Source organism: Salvelinus fontinalis, chromosome 6 (assembly GCF_029448725.1).
Source record: "Salvelinus fontinalis isolate EN_2023a chromosome 6, ASM2944872v1, whole genome shotgun sequence".
Classification (NCBI taxonomy): Eukaryota; Metazoa; Chordata; class Actinopteri; order Salmoniformes; family Salmonidae; genus Salvelinus; species Salvelinus fontinalis.
Window position 1 is genome coordinate 47,305,100 of NC_074670.1, and position 21,756 is coordinate 47,326,855.

The window sequence follows — 21,756 nt, forward strand, 5'->3', positions numbered from 1 at the left end:
TAAATACATTTACATCAGTAAATACAATACAATACTATATACAATACATCATACTAAATACAATACATCAGTTTTTCATAATTCCTAACATTTCATCCGAGTAAAAATTCCCTGTCTTCGGTCAGTTAGGATCACCACTTTATTTTAAGAATGTGAAATGTCAGAATAACAGTAGAGAGAATGATTTATTTCAGCTTTTATTTCTTTCATCACATTCCCAGTGGGTCAGAAGTTTACATGCACTCAATTAGTATTTGGTAGCATTGCCTTTAAATTGTTTGACTTGGATCAAACGTTTCGGGTAGCCTTCCACAAGTTTCCCACAATAAGTTGGGTGAATTTTGGCCAATTCCTCCTGACAGAACTGGTGTAACTGAGTCAGGTTTGTAGGGCTCCATGCTCGCACACGCTTTTTCAGTTCTGCCCACAATGTTCTATAGGATGAGGTCAGGGCTTTGTGATGGCCAGTCCAATACCTTGACTTTGTTGTCCTTAAGCCATTTTCCACAACTTTGGAAGTATGCTTGAGGTCACTGTCCATTTGGAAGACCCATTTGTGACCAAGCTTTAATGTCTTGAGATGTTGCTTCAATATATCCACATCATTTCCCTTCCTCATGATGCCATCTATTTTGTGAAGTGCACCAGTCCCTCCTGCAGCAACCACCCCCACAACATGATGCTGCCACCCCTGTGCTTCATGGTTGGGATGGTGTTCTTCGGCTTGCAAGCCTCCCCCTTTTTCCTCCAAACATAACGTTGGTCATGATTGCCAAACATTTATATTTTTGTTTCCTCAGACCAGAGGGCATTTTTCCAAAAAGTACGATCTTTGTCCCCACGTGCAGTTGCAAACCGTTGTCTGGCTTTTTTATGGCGGTTTTGGAGCAGTGGCTTCTTCCATGCTGAGCGGCCTTTCAGGTTATGTCGATATAGAACTCGTTTAACTGTGGATATAGATACTTTTGTGCCTGTTTCCTCCATCATCTTCACAAGGTGCTTTGCTGTTTTTCTGGGATTGATTTGCACTTTTCGCACCAAAGTACGTTCATCTCTAGGAGACAGAACTCGTCTCCTTCCTGAGCGGTATGATGGCTGCATGGTCCCATGGTGTTTATACTTCCGTACTATTGTTTGTACAAATGAACGTGGTACCTTCAGATATTTGGATGAACCAGACTTGTGGAGGTCTCCATTTCTTTTCTGAGGTCTTGGCTGATTTCTTTTGATTTTCCCATGATGTCAAGCAAAGAGGCACTGTGTTTGAAGGTAGGCCTTGAAATACGTCCACAGGTACACCTCCAATTGACTCAAATTATGTCAATTAGCCTATCAGAAGATTCTAAAGCCATGACATAATTTTCTGGAATTTTCTAAACTGTTTAAAGGCACAGTCAACTCAGTGTATGTAAACTTATGAACCCCTGGAATTGTGATACAGTGAATTATAAGTGAAATAATCTGTCTGTAAACAATTGGTGGAAAAATTACTCGTGTCATGCACAAAGTAGATGTCCTAACCGACTTGCCAAAACTATAGTTTGTTTACAAGAAATTTGTGGAGTGGTTGAAAAACGAGTTTTAATGACTCCAACCTAAATGTATGTAAACTTCCGACTTCAACTGTATGTACGCATGACTGTCACTTTGAATAAATGGCATATATTGTAACTCAACAGTGATTTGAAACCCAAATTGAATTCTGTCCTTGACTCATACTTTAAGAAAGGCTGCTTAAGACATTCCGGATGGTGATAAGATGCACGCTGAGGGCAAATAGAGAGCCACTCTACATATGATCATTAACCCAAACGGGTCTTTAATAGATAAACAGACAAAATACACTATATACACAAAAGCATGTGGTCACCCCTTCAAATACGTGGATTCGGCTATTTCATCCACACCCGTTGCTGACAGGTGTATAAAATTGAGCACACAGCCATGCAATCTCCATAGACAAACATTGGCCTTACTGGAGAGCTCAGTGACGTGGCACCGTCATAGGATGCCACCTTTCCAACAGGTCAGTTTGTCAAATTTCTGCCCTGCTAGAGCTGCCCCGGTCAACTGTAAGTTTTGTTATTGTGAAGTGGAAACGTCAAGGAGCAACAATGGCTCAGCCACGAAGTGGTACACAAGCTCACAGAATGGGACTGCCGAGTGCTGAAGCACGTAGCTTGTAAAAATCTTCTGTCTCTTGTTGCAACCTCTGGAAGCAACGTCAGCACAAGAACTGTTCGTCGGAAGCTTCATTAAATCGGTTTCCATGGCCGAGCAGCCACACACAGGCCTAATATCACCATGCGTAATGCCAAGCGTCGGCTCGAGTGGTGTAAAGCTTGCCGCCATTGGACTCTGCAGCAGTGGAAATGCTTTCTCTGGAGTGATGAATCACGCTTCACCATATCGAAGTCTGATAGATGAATCTGGGTTTGGCGAATGCCAGGAGAACGCTACCTGCCCCAATGCATTGTGCCAACTGTAAAGTTTGGTGGAGGATGAATAATGGTCTGGGGCGTTTTTTTATGGTTTGGGCTAAGCCCCTTAGTTCCAGTGAATATAAATCTTAACGCTACAGCATACAATGATATTGTAGACGATTCTGTGCTTCCAACTTTGTGGCAATAGTTTGGAGAAGGCCCTTTCCTGTTTCAGCATGACAATGCACCCGTGCATAAAGCGAGGTCCATACAGAAATGGTTTGTCGTGATTGGCGTGGAAGAACTTGACTGGTCTGCACAGATCCCTGACCTCAACCCCATCCAACACCTTTTTGTGATGAATTGGAACGCCGACTGCGAGCCAGGCCTAATCGCCCAACATCAGTGCCCAACTTCACTAATGCTCTTGTGGCTGAATGGAAGCAAGTCCCTGCAGCAAAGCCTTCCCAGAAGAGCAGAGGCTGTTATAGCTTACTAATAGTGAGTGCTTCAACTTGTGCCCCAACTATTCCCTACCAGTGAATTAAGGAAGTTCTGACAAAGTTTGAGGATATTTTTCAACTAAAGTAAAGGACAGTAATGTTAGGAGTAAAGTAGGAAGCCCAGGTTTCGATAGGCGGTCAGATGTTACTGTGTCATGAAAGGAGTGGGGATATTTGCCCTGGAAAAGCGGTTTTATACTCTGACTGAATGGGAGCTAATAATTTTGGTTTTTACCCCGCTAGTCAAGACCGAGTAAACATGTATCTGACACTGAGACAAGACCGAGACACTCATGTGGTCCAGAGACCGGACTCAAGACCAAGACTGGTCTCGAGTACTACAACTCTGCCTTCGAACATACCCTGTTCAAAGGCACTTCAATCTTTTCTCTTGCCCGTTCACCCTCTGAATGGCACACATACACAATCCATGTCTCAGTTGTCTCAAGGCCTTCCTTAACCTGTCTCCTCCCCTTCATCTACACTGATTGAAGTGGATTTAACAAGTGACATCAAAAAGGGTCAAAGCTTTCACCTGGTCAGTCTATGTCTATGTCTATGGAAAGAGCAGGTGTTCTTAATGTTTTGAACACTCAGTGTACATGCGTGCTATATAGTATTCTGTACTGCTATTGGTAGGTAGTCATAGCAGAGTGAACTCAGCATTCCATATATTCAGCATAGTAAACAACATTACAGATATATGATTGGCACATATTCACCCATCTGTTCCATAGAAAATTTGTATAACCTTTATGCTACTGAATCTGGAGTGGTGTGTGTGTGTGTGTGTGTGTGTGTGTGTGTGTGTGTGTGTGTGTGTGTGTGTGTGTGTGTGTGTGTGTGTGTGTGTGTGTGTGTGTGTGTGTGTGTGTGTGTGTGTGTGTGTGTGTGTGTGTGTGTGTGTGTGTGTGTGTGTGTGTGTGGCAGGTGTACTGGTTCAGTCTCCTTGATATCCCCAGCTACAGATTCATCTGTGAAAAAGGCAGATTAGAAGTCAGTCAGAGATATTAATCAGATATTAATCAGAGATATTTATCATAAACAGAGCAATTATACGTCTGTCCCTGCAGGGTTTTCTCTTATGAAAGAAACCACAATAATATATACCACATTATTATAATGAGTATGGTAGTCATGCCTGATATGTGTGTGTGTGTGTGTGCGTGCGTGCGTGCGTGCGTGTGTGCGTGTGTGTGTGTATGCCCATGTCTGTATGAGACCACACCTACAATATGTGTATTTTGATTCTATACATGAGTAATGCATATGAGCACCCCAAAATGAAAACAGCTAGAACTAACAGCATATACTGTGGGGTTCTACCTGATCTGCCCAAATCATCTTTGATCACAGCTCTGAACCCATCCCAAATGCAATGATTGGTTACTATGGAAACAGTTGTGTGATGAATTTGGGAGTATGTGTGTGTGTTGGGGGGGGGGGGGGGGTGGAGAAGTATGAATAGAGTTTTGTCATTCTGGGACATGTGCCAGCACAAGCAGTGCCAGCTCCCTCTATGCTTATGCACGAGGGAAGTGAGTTCGGAAACACTGGAAGTGTGCACAGTTTTCACAAACAAACTGTATATGGCCCAACTCAGAATCAGAATAGGCTTCCCCAAAAAATCTTGCTCCTTGCACGGCATGTGAACGTTTTAAAGATATTATTCCCGACTATTGGTCAGTCACTGGAATCGGCTCTTAACACCAGCCACACTACACGATAAAGTTAATACTACTCTGACACTGACAGAACTTTGTCGGAACCTACGGCCCGCCACGTAGTGTTACTTAATCAGCAGATGTAGACCCTGTCACACTGAACGAGACAAAACGTCCCACGATCGTTTACCACCTACGTTTACCACTTACCACCTGGCAAAATCATGGCATAAAATGGCTACAATCGTACAGTCTGGGGGTGGGGTTTGAGGAAGAGGACAGACACGGCATAATGACAAATAAATCAGTCACTTAATCCAGAACTCTCTGTCTATCCACTTATCAGTCCAACAAAACAGACAGACAGAAGGACACAGTCAGAGTGAGTTGGCCTACCACCAGTCCTCTCCACCCTGTACATTTAACGGTTTGTTCCAGGGTTGGTCTCCCCTATTACCATCTCATTCTCCCCTTCTCAATCTGACTTTGAGCCAGGGATGAGAGAGAGAGAGAGAGAGAGAGAGAGAGAGAGAGAGAGAGAGAGAGAGAGAGAGAGAGAGAGAGAGAGAGAGAGAGAGAGAGAGAGAGAGAGAGAGAGAGAGAGAGAGAGAGAGAGAGAGAGAGAGAGAGAGAGAGAGAGAGAGGAGAGAGAGAGAGAGAGAGAGAGAGAGAGAGAGAGAGAGAGAGAGAGAGAGAGAGAGAGAGAGAGAGAGAGAGAGAGAGAGAGAGAGAGAGAGAGAGAGAGAGAGAGAGAGAGAGAGAGAGAGAGAGAGAGAGAGAGAGAGAGAGAGAGAGAGAGTGTAATTGAAATGGCACCTTATTACCATGCTAGATAGTTTATTGTGTTGGCTGTGACTCGGTGGCGTGAAATGAAAAATGGAAAGGAGCTTTTCAGCTGGCTGCTGATTTATCATGGCCGTTACCACCACTGGCCGACAGCTAGAGATAGCTGTCCATTTCTACTTAATTAAACGAACACACGCATGTGTGCCATACACAATTACTACCCACACACACACACACACACACACACACGAATACAAAAAAACCGAGACTAACAGAGTAAACACCAGTTTTAGAACGGAATAAAAATTAGTACTTCGGGCTGTGTGTCTAACAGGGTGATGCTCAATTTAGAATTGAATTGATAAGGCCTCAAATTCCAGTTCAATTCTTGAATTTGAATTGAATTGCTGAATTGAAGTAGTAAACAGGATACAGAATTGCAAATCGAATTTGAATGAAAGGAAATAGAATTCAATTCAGTGAAATTGAAATTCCTATTATATTCTATGTTAGGCATAGTCTATACAATGACACCACAGGAGGTCGGCTCGATTCCATGTGTTTGAAGCCATTCCACTTACTGGATGGGGTCTTCAGAAGAGCAGCCCGGGCTCTCTTCCAGGTACGGCGACAGCGGCAGACGAACATCTGGGCATAGGGTATGCTGACTTCTTGCTCAAGGAAGAGAAGGGGCTGATATCCCACGGAACACTCGAAGGGACCAGTGGCCGAGCAGGGTGTTCGGGTGTTACGGTCATATTCCACCCACACAAGTTGCTGGCTCATGGTGGTTGGCGGAGACGAGGCAACGACGAACCGTCTCCAGGTTGTGTGATTGGCCGTTAGATTGGGGGTGAAAACCAGAGGACAGGCTGGCCGACAACCCAATGAGGGTGCAGAACGCCTTACAGAACGAGAACTGAGGACCACGAAGACGTCCTGCACCATGGGCTGAGCTATCTCCTTGGCTGAGGTTAACTTGGGAAGGTGAATAAAATGTGCGGCTTTAGAAACCCTATCCACCAATGTCAGGATAATGGTGTCAGGATAATGGTGTTGCCATCTGACGGAGGAAGACCAGTAACAAAGTCCAGGGATATATGGGACCAGGGGCGGTGAGGAAGAGGGAGTGGATGAAGAAGATCAGCCGGAGCTTATTTTGTGCACACACAGTGCAGGTGCCGATGAATGAGGAGACATCAGGAACCATGGAAGGCCACCAAAAGCATCGTCAGATGAAAGCCAGGGTCCGACGGGAGCCTGGGGGGCAGGTCAGTCTCGAGGAATATGCCCATTCCAGGACCGGGGAACAGGAAGAGTCCGGTACAAACATCCGGTTAGCCTTACGGACCAGGCTCTCTATACCCCAGACGAGTGCAGCCGCCAGACAGGAGGTAGGGAGGATGGTCTCGGGGTCAAACGGGGTAGCAGCAGAGCTATTCTGTGAGAGTGCGTCAGGCTTCACATTCTTGGACCCCGGGCGGTAGGAGAGAGTGAAATTGAAACGGGTGAATAACAGGGCCCAACGAGCCTACCTAGAGTTAAGGCACTTGACGGTGCCGAGATATTCCAGGTTCTTTTGGTCAGTCTACACTAAGAATGGGTGTTCCGCTCCTTCCAACCAGTGCCTCCACTCCTCCATAGCCCTCTTGACGGAGGGGAGTTCTCAATTACCCACATCATAGCAGCTTTTGGTCCAGGGCAGAACACTGGGACAGGAGGGCCCCCACTCCGACATCCGAGGCGTCGACCTCTACCACAAACTGACCGGACGGGTCCAGATGGATTAAGATGGGGGCTGTAGTGAATCGATGTTTGATGTCCGAGAACACCTGGTCAGCTGCTGGAGACCATGTGAACGGAACCTTGGGAGAGGTGAGTGCTGAGAGGGAGGAAGCAAGGGTGCTGTAACCCTGGATTAAGCGGCGGTAGAAGTTAGCAAATCCCAGGAAACCCTGCACTCTGGATGTGGGTTGAGGCCAATCCACCACTGCTCTCACCTTGTCTGGATACATCTGTATATGTCCTGCACAGATGACAGTATCCTAGGAAGGAGATGGTGGAGCGATGGAATTCACACTTCTCCGCTTTAACGAGAGTCTGGTTCTCCAGGAGACGCTGAAGGACCTGTCAGACGTGGAGGACGTGCTTTTGAGTTGAACGGGAAGACAAGGATGTCGTCGAGGTAGACAAGCACGGACCGGTACAGCATGTCCCGGAGCACATCGTTGACCAGGGCCTGGAACACAGCGGGAGTGTTTGTCAGTCCAAATGGCATCACCAAGTACTCATAATGCCTACTAGCCATGTTAAAGGCTGTCTTCCACTTGTCTCGTTCCCGTATCCAAACCAGATGGTAGGTGTTCCGAAGGTCCATCTTTGAGAAGATGGTCACGCCCTGAAGAGGTTCGAAAGCCGAGGAGATGAGTGGCAGAGGGTAGCATTTTTTGAACTGTGATGTCTTTAAGGCCCCGGTAGTCGATACACGGGCTCAGGGCCTTGTCCTTCTTCTCCACAAAGAAGAGCGGGAGAGGCGGGAGAGGCAGATGAATGAACACTCCCTACCGCGCAGTCTGCCACACTATGGGAGTTTTACCCCAGTTGGAGTAGCTTCCGAGCAGCCTCTCTCCCGGACAACGGAGAATCAAACACCTTCCTAACCTCCGCCACAAACGCTTCCAGAGTGAGGCAAACGGTGGATTGTTGCTCCCACACCGCTGTCACCCAGGCGAGAGCCCTCCTGGACATCAGCGTTATAAGATATGCTTTCTTCGAGTGATCCGAGGGAAACGAAGAGGGCTGCAGCTCGAAGATGAGGGAGCACTGGTAGAGAAACGCTCAGCATGTTTCTGGATCTCCAGCATAGCTGGGATAGGCTGGGTAGAAGTGCCACTGGTAGCGGGGTTACTGAGAGTCTGGGGGTTACCGTAGAGGCTGATATCGGGGTTACTGAGAGTCTGGGGGTTACCGTAGAGGCTGATATCGGGGTTACTGAGAGTCTGGGGGGTTACCGTAGAGGCTGATATCGGGGTTACTGAGAGTCTGGGGGGTTACCGTAGAGGCCACGGAATTGCTCCAGCAATGCATTGAAAATGCAGTCGTGGCATTCTGCCAAGTTCTGGAGTCCTTCCTTAAGGTTTTGAAGTAACTCCTTGTGTCTTCCAATGGTGGCTCCTTGGGAGGAGACAGCGTTGCGGAGCTGGTCCGGGTCTGCTGGGTCAGTCAGGGCCAGTTCGTACTATCACGGCTCAGGCTCAGACCCAGATGCAGACACAGGAGGCGGATAGTACGAGTCTCAGAGTTTATTACAGTACAAGGGGCATGCAATCGGTAGGTCAAGGCAGGCAAAGAGTCGTAATCCAAATCAGAGTCAGGCAGGTACAGAACGGCAGGCAGGATCAGGGTCAGGACAGGCAGAATGGTCAAAATTGGGAAGACCAGGAACAACTAAAACTAGAGCACAGGAAACACGGGAACACGCTGGTAGGACTTGACAGGACAAGACGCAACAGACAAACAGAAAACGCAGTTATAAATGCAACGGGATAATTTTATATTTATTTTATTTCACCTTTATTTAACCAGGTAGACCAGTTGAGAACAAGTTCTCATTTACAACTGCGACCTGGCCAAGATAAAGCAAAGCAGTGCGACACAAACCACAACACAGAGTTACACATGGAATAAACAAATGTACAGTCACTAACACAATAGAAAAAAAGTCTATATACAGTGTGTTCAAATGGCGCGAGGAGTTAAGGCAATAAATAGGCCAATTGTAGCGAAGTAATTACAATTTAGCAAATTAACACTGGAGTGATAGATGTGCAGATGATGATGTGCAAGTAGAAATACTTGTGTGCACAAGAGCCAAAAAGTTAATAAAAACAAAATGGGGATGAGGTAGGTAGATTGGATAGGCTATTTACAAATGGGCTGTGTACAGCTGCAGCGATCGGTTAGCTGCTCAGAAAGCTGATTCGTTCCAGTCATAATGGGTGAAGAGGAGGAAATATCTGATGGGGGGTGGAGACAAGCACAAAGACAGGTGAAACAGATCAGGGTGTGACAGATATACTGCATTCTGACCTGTCAAATTCAATGAAACTCTCATGTTCTGTGTGGAATTTAAAGTTAAAAAAGTTCAATTCTACTTTTTGTCACTCAAACTCAAATTATACACCCTGTGGGGTGTATCCAATTCAATTTGAATTTTAATTCCAAAATTCTGAATTGAGCACAACCCTGGTGTGTACTTGGTGGGTGAAGATTAGAAATTGTCTCCTCTAGCCAAAGTTTAGCATTTCAATTTATCTCATTTACATTTATCTCATTTACATTTATCTCACAAGGCCTGTTGTTCACCATCCAATGCCTTTATGTGTGTCATAGGTGAAATACATGTGGGGCACACACACACACACACACACACACACACACACACACACACACACACACACACACACACACACACACACACACACACACACACACACACACACACACACACACACACACACACACACACACACACACACACACACACACACACACACACACACACACACACACACACAGTTGAAGTGGTTTGGCCTTGAAAATTGCTTGCTGTGTAATTGAGTCATTTTGTTTTTGGCTGGTACAGTAACACTGTGATTGGAGAACCTGGCAACACTTCCAAAAAATATTTGAGCTCCTTCTCACCCCCTCATCCCATCTCTGCCTCTCACCTGTGTTTAATAAATATTGTCTCAGTCTATTTCATGTCCCTATGACAGACTACTGTCCTGTCCAGGAGGTGTGCTTGTTCATCAAGCTGCCTCACGTTGCAGAAACGTGAGATATACTCGTACTCTATGGGCCATTCTGGCTTGGACAAGACTAACTTACTTACTATATCACGGATCACCAGACAGGTGGGTTATATTGTAACCCAACATGTTTGCGAAGTACTTGTGTAGGGGAAAAGTGGTCAGTTTGGCTTGGAGATGTTTACAGTAGAAGAGATTTATCTCGTACTCTCGCTGTTCACATAAACAGTAGCAGTTTCTGTTGTTCTTTCTCTATTTATCTTCCTCTGTTTATGCCGTCTTTCTATGTATCACTGAGCTGTGTTCTTTTTTTGTCAGTGTCCTCCATCGCTCTCTTTTTCTTTCCCCCTCCCTTCTCCCTTCTCCCTCCACCCTCTTGCCTCCTCTTCCTCTTTCTAAACCCTGTCTCCCCTCTCCCCTCTCCTCCCTCTCTCTTATCCCTCTCCTACCTGTCCTCTCCCTCTTTCTCAGTGCAGTGATTGAGTGCTAGGTCTGACCCAGGCTGTCTCAGCAGGCCTTGCCTACTCTCTGTTGATAATGACTCTAACGAGACTCTGCCTAAATGAGCTTTTAATGTGCTGAGTCTACCTGCGGCTAGAGAGAGAGAGAGGGGGAGGTAAGGAAAAATAGAGAGGGAGTAGAGAGGGGAGAGTATTGACTTTAAGTGTTGTGTGTGCTTGTGCAGTTTTAGACTCCCTGCATACTGCATGTGTACGTTTTTTTGACCACCCGTGTGTGTGTGCATGCTTGAGTTGTCTGTGCATGCGGATGGAACTTGCCCATCCTGAACATGTGTTGTGTCCCTCAGAGTGCCGGGACATCCTGCTACCCATGATGCTTCGGGAGCTAAGCGAAGCGCTGAAGGACATGGGTCAGGGGCCTCATGACGACCGGAAGAACAGCGTGGAGCTGCTCAACAACATCCTGGAGGTCCTCAGCAGAGACAATGTGGTGAGACACACACAGCCTATCAGACCACAGCTTACTGATACACTGACCAATCAGAGAGCACCATGCTTGGATATAGTCTGAGCTTAAAGGACAATTCCACCTAAAAACTATCTTTGGTTATTTGTTTTATTAGTCCATTGTTGATATAGTCCCACAATGTTTTGCATGTCAGCTTTCAGGTTTTCAAGATGGTATGCTGCATTTTGTATCATATGATACAGAATGCGTCATACCGGCTGCATTTATGTATTTTGAAAGTTGTTGCTCCTCCTTTCCGCATCCTTTGACTCTTACTTTCCCCGTTCTGACACAGCCCGCCCCTCCCACTCCGTGGCTGAGTAACTTACTGCATGCTCACAGAACAGAGTTGCGGGCAGCTGAGCAAAAATGGAGGAAAACTAAACCTCCGCAGGACCTATCATCCTTCCACTCCCTCCTCTCTACCTTCTCTTCCTCTGTATCTGCTGCTAAAGCCACTTTCTATTACTCTAAATTTCAAGCTTCTTCCTCCAACCCTGGGAAACTATTTTCCACCTCCTCCACCCTCCTTAATCGTCCTCCCTTTCTGCGGACAACTTTGGAGACATACGCTCCTCATTCACTCAGCATACTGAGTCCATTGGTCCCACTCGCACAGAACTATTCTACGCCTTGACCTCTTTCTCTCCAGAAGAAATCCTGTGACTAGTGATTCCAGCGACGTGACAACCTGTCCACTCGACCCCATCCCTTCCTCCCTCCTCCAGACCATCTCTGGAGACCTTCTCCCATTCCTTACTTTTCACATCAACTCATCCCTTATCACTGGCTGTGTCACCTCTGACTTCAAGTTGGCCAGAGTCGCTCCCATCCTCAAGAAACCAACCCTCGACCCCTCTGATGTCAAAAACGACAGACCAGTATCCCTTCTTTCTATGACCAACTTTCTCCATATCTCTCTAAGGGTGATGTTCTTGACCCTAACCAGTCAGACTTCAAGACGGCTCACTCAACTGAAACCGCTCTCCTCTGTGTCACGGCAGCTCTACGCTCTGCCAACGCTGACTCCCTCTCCACTGTTCTCATCCTCCTAGATCTATCCGCTGCCTTCAACATCGTGAAACACTGGATCCTCCTCTCCACCTTGTCAGGGCTGGCCGTCTCAGGCTCTGCACACTCCATTATTGCATCCTACCTAGCAGGTCCCGCCTACCAGGTGACATGGAGAGGATCTGCGTCGGCACCACTTGCTCTCATTACTGGTGTCCTCCAGGGCTCAGTTCTAGTCTCTCCTATCATTACTATGCGGATGACACTCAACTACTGTTCTCCTTCCCCCCTTTCTGACACCCATGGTGGTGACACGCACCTCTGCGTGCCTGGCAGACATCTCCACTCGGATGTCGGCCCACCACTTCAAGCTCAACCTCAACAAGACGGAGCTGCTCTTCCTCCCGAGGAAGGCCTGCCCGCTCCAAGACCTCTCTATTACGGTTGACAACTCCACGGTGTCCCCCTCCTAGAGTGCAAAGATCCCTTGGTGACTCGCTCCTCCAGGTTCATGCGCTACAACATCCGTAGAGTACAAACTTTCCTCACACCGGAAGCAGTGCATGTTCTAATGGAAGCACTTGTCCTCTCCAGTCTGGACTACTGCAGCTGTCTTTTGGCTGGGCACCCGCTTGTGCCGTCGAGCCCCTGTAACTTATGCAGAATGCTGCAGCCCACCTGGTGTTTCACCTTCCCAAGTTCTCCCATGTCGCCGCACTCCTCTCCGCACACTCCAGTGGCCACCAGTCGAAGCTCGCATCCACTACAAGACCACGGTGCTTCGCCTACGGAGCAGCAAGAGGAACTGCCCCTTCCTACCTCCAGGCTATGCTCAAGCCCTCCAGCCCAACCCGAGCACTCCGTTCTGGACCTCTGACACTAGGACAGCAAAGTGTCTTCTAAAACCCCATTAAACCCACCTCTTCAAAGTGAGATATCTGTCTAATCAACCCCCCCATAAAAACCTGCACTTGTCTTTTCCTAAAAGTACTGACTTCGCTGAAAACGTATTTACTGTGATATGTGGTTGTCTCAACTAGCTATTTTAAGATGAATGCATTGACTCTCAGTCGCTCTGGATAAGAGTGTCTGCCAGATGACTGGAATGTGAATGTAAAAGGGCGTTATAACTTAAATGTGATTGATTGATACGGATGAACCAGAACGCTTGGTGCCGGGCCACTTACCAATCACACACGTAGTGACGTAGTGAGTAGTAGATCGATCACTGAGCTCACCTGCTGACACGTACGCCATGCGTGCTGATACCCAACGCACCCACCCACTCACAGAGTGAAGAACAAACACACGTCTTCAACATCCTACAGCGGCTCGTTAATTGCTTAGGCAATTTGTTGACAGCCCACAGAGCCTTTGAACGGGAGTTATGACTGTTTTCCCCCTTATTTACTTTGTCGGCACTAATGAATCCTGAGAAAATATGGAGAGAGTGAGAGGGGGTGGGGGAGAAGGAGAGGGAGAGAAGGAAAGAGAGGGAGACGGAGGGACGGATAAACAAATGAACTTAAAGGGAGTTTGAGGGTGAATTGTGACTTTACATCCGACAGAGACAGACAGAGGTAGTCTAGAGGTAGCGTATGTGTTCTGGGTTTAGAGCCTCTCTGCCTCTAGCAGTTTAATCTACTGGGTTGAATCCCTTAAGTCTTAGCGAGTCCGGGCTTTGGTGCGCTTAGGAGAGCTTTACAACATATGGAGTGATTATTTTTCTGTCCCAGACGCAACCGTGCCAATATAATATCTCCCTACCCCTGTGTATCAACACTCAGATTACAGACAAGTCAATCTGCCTGGTGTCTCACAGACAAAAAGAGCAAATATGAGGGATTAGATCTGTGAGTGAGAAAGAGGGGGGGGAATAATACATTAAACCACAATTCATAGAGAGATGATGAGAGGGATTATGGGGTGGATAAAATGGAATACTTATAGATGGAAGAGAGAGAAAGAGTACGGAAGGCTGACGTGTGATCCATCACAGAAAAAGAGAAAGACAATTTGCAAGGAGAAAAGACAAACGATGGAGGAGAGAGAAGGTATCGCCATGGGGTTTGCATAGTTTTGCGTGCTCCATTTCATTTACACAGTCTCTCTTCAGTCTCCTGTCTCGCCCCACTCTATTTTTTCATCTCTCTCCTCCTTCTTCTCTCACCATCGCTCCCCTCTCTTTCCCTCCTCCCTCCCTCTGTCCATCCCTATTCCCCCCCTGTCTCTCTCCTTCCATCGCCATCTCTCTCCTTTCCCTCTTCTCTCTCTCATCTCCTCAATCTCTCTCCTCTCCTCTCCACCTCCAGTAGATGCTTCCTCACTGTGCTGCAGACTGAGTGATTGCCGTGGGGATTTAGAGGGTACCTGATTAAGTTGTCACGCCAAATATTTCTTTGAACTAGAGAAGGGAGAGACTGATGCGAATGTCCTGGGGAATAGCACACTGTGTGTGTGTGTGTGTGTGTGTGTGTGTGTGTGTGTGTGTCTCTGTGTGTGTGTGTGTGTGTGTGTCTCTGTGTGTGTGTGTGTGTGTGTGTGTGTGTGTGTGTGTGTGTGTGTGTGTGTGTGTGTGTGTGTGTGTGTGTGTGTGTGTGCGTGCGTGTGCTTCGGTGTGATGCTGCAGGAGGGGTTGTGAGAAAGAGTTTGCAGAAGAGGAAGCATTGTGTGCCTCTGATTTACTGAGGCGAGGGTGTCTGTGTGTGCTTGTCAAGGTGAGTGTGGGTTTGGGGGAGAGATACGATACAAAAACGATGCAATCAGATTTAGTTATTCAGTTATAGGAACAGCTGCTTCTATCAAACCTGCGTGTGTGTGATGATACACTCCCTCCGCTCTGTTTACCTTGACTGTATCCAGTGACTCAAAGTCAGAAATTTAAATTTCATTTAATCATGCCTGCCTGCCCAAAATCAATCCTTTTAAATCATGCATAGACATGACAGGCCACACACACTGTGATGACACACACACACACATCCTTGCCATTAATTATTCACTTATTCTTTCTCTCTCTTTTGGCACATACACACTGTTGATATGGCTAGAACTAGTTTGGGTAGAACCGTTTTTAAGGCCTGATTCACACGGTCTCCTCTGAACAGTTGATGTTGAGATGCGCCTGTTACTTGAACTCTGTGAAGTATTTATTTGGGCTGCAATCTGAGGTGCAGTTATTCTAATGAATTTATCCTCTGCAGCAGAGGTAACTCTGGGTCTTCCTATCCTGTGGCGGTCCTCATGGGAGCCAGTTTCATAGCGCTTGATGGTTTTTGCGACTGCACCTGAAGAAACTTTCAAAGTGATTGAAATTTTCCAGATTGACTGACCTTGACTGATGTTTCTCTTTGCTTATTTGAGCTGTTCTTTTCATAATATGGACTTGGTCTTTTAGCAAATAGGGCTATCTTCTGTATACCACCCCTACCTTGTCACAACACATCTGATTGGCTCAAACCGAAATTCCACAAATTTACTTTTAACAAGGGACACCTGTTCATTGAAATGCATTCCAGGTGACTACCTCATGAAGCTAGTTGAGAGAATGCCAAGATTGTGCAAAGCTGTCATCATGGCAAAGGGTGGCTACTTTTAAGCATCTCAAATATGAAATATATTTTTTGTTTAACACTTTTTTGGTTACTGCATGATTCCATATGTGTTGTTTAATAGTTTGGATGTCTTGACTATTATTCTACAATGTAGAAAATAGTAAAAATAAAGAAAAACCCTTGAATGAGTAGGTGTGTCCAAACTTTTGACTGGTACTGTATATACTGAACAAAAATATAAATGCGACATGTAACAATTTCATTGATTTTACTGAGTTACAGTTCATGTGAGGAACTCTATGGATTTCAAATGACTGGGAATACAGATATGTATCTGTTGGTCAAAGATACCTTTAAAAAAAATAGGCCTCACAATGGGCCTCAGGATCTCGTCATGCTATATCTGTGCCTTCAAATTACCATTGATAACATGCAGATGTGTTGTTTGTCCTTAGATTATGCCTGCCCATACCATAACCCCTCTGCCATCATGGGGCCCACACACGTGGTCTGAAGTTGTGCGGCCAGTTGGATGTTCTGCCAGATTCTCTACAATGAAGTTGGAGGCGGCTTATAGTAGAGTATACTGATCAATCGGAATCCACGCTTCAAGATTGTTTTGATCACACGGACTGGGATATGTTCCGGGTAGCTTTTGAGAGTAATATTGAGGAATATACTGATACGGTGACTGAGTTTATCAGGAAGTGTACAATAGATGTTGTACCCACTGTGACTATTAAAACCTACACTAACTAGAAACCGTGGATAGATGGCAGCATTTGTGCAAAACTGAAAGCGTGAACCACCGCATTTAATCATGGCAAGGTGACTGGGGATATGGCAGACTACAAAACAGTGTAGTTATTCCCTCTGCAAGGTAATCAAACAGGCAAAACGTCAGTATAGAGACAAAGTGGAGTCGCAATTCAACGACTCATACACGAGACATATGTGGCAGGGTCTACAGACAATCACGGACTGCAAAAGGAAAATCAGCCATGTCGCGGACACCGATGTCTTGCTTCCAGACAAGTTAAACACCTTCTTCGCCCGCTTTGAGGATAACATAGTGCTACCAAGGACTGTGGGCTCTCCTTCTCCGTGGCCGACGTGAGTAAGACATTTAAGCGTGTTAACCCTCGCAAGGCTGCCCAGATGTCATCCCCAGCCGCGTTTTCAGAGCATGCGCAGACCAGCTGGCTGGTGTGTTTATGGACATATTCAATCAATCCTTATCCCAGCCTGCTGTCCCCACTTGCTTCAAGAGGGCCACCATTGTTCCTGTACCCAAGAAAGCAAAGGTGTCTGAACCAAACAACTACCTTACTTGTCACCCTAGACCCACTTCAATTTGCTTACCTCCCCAAAAGATCCACAGACGATACAATCGCCATCGCACTGCACACTGCCCTATCCCATCCGGACAAGAGGAATACCTATGTAAGAATGCTGTTCATTGACTATAGCTCAGCATTCAACACCATAGTACCCTCCAATCTCATCATTAAGCTCAAAGACCCATATCTGAATCCCGCCCTGTGCAGCTGGATCCTGGACTTCCTGACGGGTTCTGGGAGTGTGGTGCCAGGAAAATACTCTCTCAGTCAACTTCAACAAAACAAAGGAGATGATCGTGGATTTCAGGAAACAGCAGAGGGAGCACCCCCCTATCCACATCAACGTACCACAATGGAGAAGGTGGAAAGCTTCCTCGGCGTGGAAAGTTCCTCGGCGTACACATCACTGACAAACTGAAATTGTCCTCCCACACAGACAGGGTGGTGAAGAAGGCGAAACAGTGCCTCTTCAACCTCAGGAGACTGAAGAAATTTGGCTTGGCACCTAAAACTACCTCACAAACTTTTACAGATGCACAATTGAGAGCATCCTGTTGGACTGTATCACCGCCTGGTACGGCAACTGCACCACTCGCAGCCACAGGGCTCTCCAGAGGGTGGTGCAGTCTGCCCAATGCATCACATTGGGCAGACATTGGGCAAACTACCTGCCCTCCAGGACACCTACAGCACCCGATGTCACAGGAAGGCCAAAAAGATCATCAAGGACAACAATCACCCGAGCCACTGCCTGTTCACCCCGCTATCATCCAGAAGGCGAGATCAGTACAGGTGCATCAAAGCCGGGACCGAGAGACTGAAAAACAGCTTCTATCTCAAGGCCATCAGACTGTTAAATAGCCATCACTAGCACATTAGAGGCTGCTGCCTATATACATAGACTTAAAATCACTGGCCACTTTAATTAATGGAACAATAGTCACTTTAATAATGTTTACATATTTTTTTTACATACTCATATGTATATACTGCATTCTATACTATTCTACTGTATCTTAGTCTATGCCGCTCTGACATTGCTCGTCCATATATTGATATATTCTCATATACTCCTTTACTTAGATTCGTGTGAATTGGGTATATGTTGTGAAACTGTTAGATATTACTGCACTGTCGGAGCTAGAAACACAAGCATTTCGCTACACCCACAATAACAGCTGCCAAGCACGTGTATGTGACCAATAAAACATTTGATTTGAAGTAACATGTAAAGTGTTTGTCCCATGTTTTTTTTGTTTTTTTGTTTTTTAACTCTTGAAAGTTGTAATAGTAGAATGCACAAGGTGCAATTTCAAAATTCGGTAATGCATCATCAGTACCTCTTGTCATGTCAGTCATTGTGGACCTTCGAGAGATATTTATAACTTGTCAGAATTGTCCAGATCAACTAGCCCATGTCAGCTAACGTTCTTGTAGGTTGGTTTTAGCCCGTAAATGTTTGAGTCACTCACATATCACATGAATACACAATAGACATGTATAGAATTGCAAAGAAAATGAGCTTTAAAACAGCAAAATGTTCCTCTGAGCCTCATGACAAATTTGTAGAATTGCAGGAAATAAGCTTTAAACCTGCAAAATGTTCTCTTCGCCATCAAGAGGGGTGTGAACAGTTTGTGTCATGAATGGTGCTTGTGCCCATAGAAATCAACATGGCGCGTGCAGGTGGGGCACTTGATGTTTCCCAATGCTGGAAGGGGGGGGGGGGGCTGAGTGAAAAAGTTTGGGAACCCCTACAAATAAGTAACAATCAGAAATGTGCGGTGACAGGGATTGTCACTGACTTTATTATTGTTCCTTTGGGGACATTTTGTAACGGGGGACAGTCAATTACTTTGGCGAGGCTCAGAGAGAGAAAACGGAGTGCGTTGGAGAAGGTTGGGGAATTTTCTTTGGCAGAGATCTACAAAAAGAGCCGATGAACAGTCATAGTGAGCGCAGTTTAGGGCATGCATATGATTCTGTCCAAAAAACTGACAGGAAAGTATCTTTTTGGTCCAACTGATTCATGACCTTGCTTTCTCTCTCTTTTTCTCTTTTTTTATTTTCTCTCTCTCTCTCTCTCTCTCTCTCTCTCTCTCTCTCTCTCTCTCAGGGTGAGACATTCCAGCATATTCAGGACATTGTGATCAGTCTCCTCAGGACCATCAACCGTACGGTCATTACCATGGGTCGTGAGCATGCCCTGATCGTGAGTAATCCAAATGACCCCCGTAAGCATTAGCCCCACTGGTGACCAGCCCACCATGCTCCTGGAGAGATTACACGTATGCAGGGTTTTGCTCCAAACAAGCTGGCTTGGGTTCCCATACTGGCTTCCCTAGTCTCAATCCTACCTCCTACTGTAAGTTGTGCACATATAGATAATCTAGAACAGGTCTGGGTAAAGGCCGGCCCGGGGGCCGTATGCGGTCATGCTCAGATCACGTAAAGAATTAGCGATAGTAAAGTTGTGAAAAAAACGTATTTGATATTGGATGAGAGCAGTGATGCACGTGACATGGCGCAGTTGTTGATATTCTTACGAGGCATAACCCCAGACTTTGAAATGACAGAGGAGCTCGCTTCAGTGCAGTCAATGAAGAGCACAACCACAGGGAAAGATATATTGGAGGAGGTTAGTACGTGTGTGGCAAAGCTGGGACTGAGTTTTGAAAAGTTATCCAATGTGACCACTGATGGGTGCCCGAAAAAACGTTGGCCTTTTGAAAAGGATACAAGATCAAGTAGTTGAGCTGAACCCAGATCGGGAAAATGATTTTCTTGCATTCATCAGGAGGTGCTCTGTAAAGTCCTCTGTGTTCTGAAAATGAGCCATGTTGTGGATACAGTCACTAAAGTGGTAAACTTCATAAGAGCAACATCTTTAAACCACAGGCAGTTTGTCTCACTGTTGCAAGAGACAGAGTCGGGTCATGCATATCTCCCCTACCACACAAACGTGAGATGGCTGAGTTTGGAGAATGTGCTTAAAAGGGTGTGGGACCTGAAGGGTGTGGGACCTGAGTTTTTGCAAATGAAAGGAAAATATGTGTATTACCCTCAACTGCAAGATAAAGAATGGTTGGCTGATTTTGCCTTCACCGTGGACATCATGGCCCTCATGAATGAACTGAATTCCAAACGACAAGGGAAGGGCCTTTTAGCACATCAGATTTACAGCCTTGTCAAAGCCTTCAAGGGAAAATTACTTCTCCTGACCTGTAAGTAGAAGCCAACAATCTCACCCACCTTCCGACACTACTAGTCTGTCCCCTATCAGGTGACCAGCGGGAGAAGTATACATCGCTGCTGCGCGCTTTGAACGGTGAGTTCTCGTTGTTTTGAGGATTTCAAAGTGTTGGAAAATGACATGCTGTTGGTTTCCTCTCCTTTCACCTTCAATGTGGATAACGCTCCCACTGACCTGCAACTTGAGCTTATCGATCTTCAGTCTGATACAGTGATTGGAGAACTATTCGAAACTATGTCAGTGACGAGGTTCTATGCATCTCTCCATGAACAAAACTTTCCAAAGATTAGGAGAAATGCTCAGAAGATGTTTGGGTCAACCTATGTATGTGAACAGACATTTTCAGTGACAAAATATAACAAGTCAAGGCACAGATCATCTCTTACTGACTCTCATCTCTCAGCAATCCTGCGCATAGCGACGTCAGGCACTATACCTGACTTCACTGCTCTAGTCAGTGCCCGTCAGTACTCCTCACACTGATTGAATAGTTTAAATGTAATGTTGAGCTCTCTCTCTCTTTCTTGTGTGTTTGTGCATACCCGTTAACAAGAGTTCTGTCCGTGGTGCTGAATGCACAGTGTACTTTTCCCTGCCCGTAGTTTGTTACATGTTAAATGATGAAAATACTTACCAAAGGAGAACATGGGAAGTCGTTTATTTCTGTACATGTTAGAAAGTCAAAAGGGCAGCATATCTGGACGTGATTTACAGTAGCTATATCTGTCAACACAGTCCTACACCTGATGTATACTCCTGTAATATGATTCTGGCCCACAATGGCAATAATATATTCTAATGTGGCCCCTCCATGGAAAAGAATTGCCCAGGCCTGATGTAGAGGTTTCTCGAACGAGCTTTCGATCGTAGAGTACTGCATTACACTGGCTGCTTTCTAAATCATTCTCTTCAGTCCTTTCAGTGTTTCACAAATTGTTGTTTGGATCCTGTTGGTGGGTTGTGGCCAATTCAGTTTGGGCCACGGCTTAAAATTGGGTTCTGGCTAAAAACAATGGAGTTGTTTACTTAGTGTTTACTTGAAGGGAGACAAGCAATTTCCCCAAGCTATAGGTGGGTCTAAACACAGCACGTATTTGGGAAACTACTGATTGTTTCAGTCTGTAGACTTTCTTTCAGTTTAGTGACCTTTATTATACCCTTTGAAATACCACATTATAGCCCTCCGCGGACTCACCCATCCGTTTCTACCATTCCTCCATAGTACCACAGCTTCATCCTAAGTGGTGGTAGTCAGTAGTGCTTTAAGTGTGTCATCATGGGAATAGGGAATCACTGTTCAAGCAGGAAATTATGTTCTGTTTAAAATACACACTTTTATTGGATCCCAATATAACTATTACAAACAACACAGCGAGAGAAAAAAGGAAGAGAAAAGCATTGTGGGAGATCACACATGGGGATGGGAAGAGCGATCTATTAAA

General features: G+C 45.8%; 1 protein-coding gene across 1 annotated transcript in view; it reads left to right on the forward strand.

Annotated features, from left to right (window-relative positions):
• LOC129857949 (dedicator of cytokinesis protein 2-like) overlaps positions 1-21,756 on the forward strand; it is a 165,304-nt gene that overhangs the window by 50,888 nt on the left and 92,660 nt on the right. The window contains exons 25-26 of the mRNA XM_055926665.1: positions 10,996-11,138; positions 19,178-19,273. Of these exons, the coding sequence (XP_055782640.1) occupies positions 10,996-11,138; positions 19,178-19,273 (239 nt within the window). The remainder of the gene's footprint in view (positions 1-10,995; positions 11,139-19,177; positions 19,274-21,756) is intronic.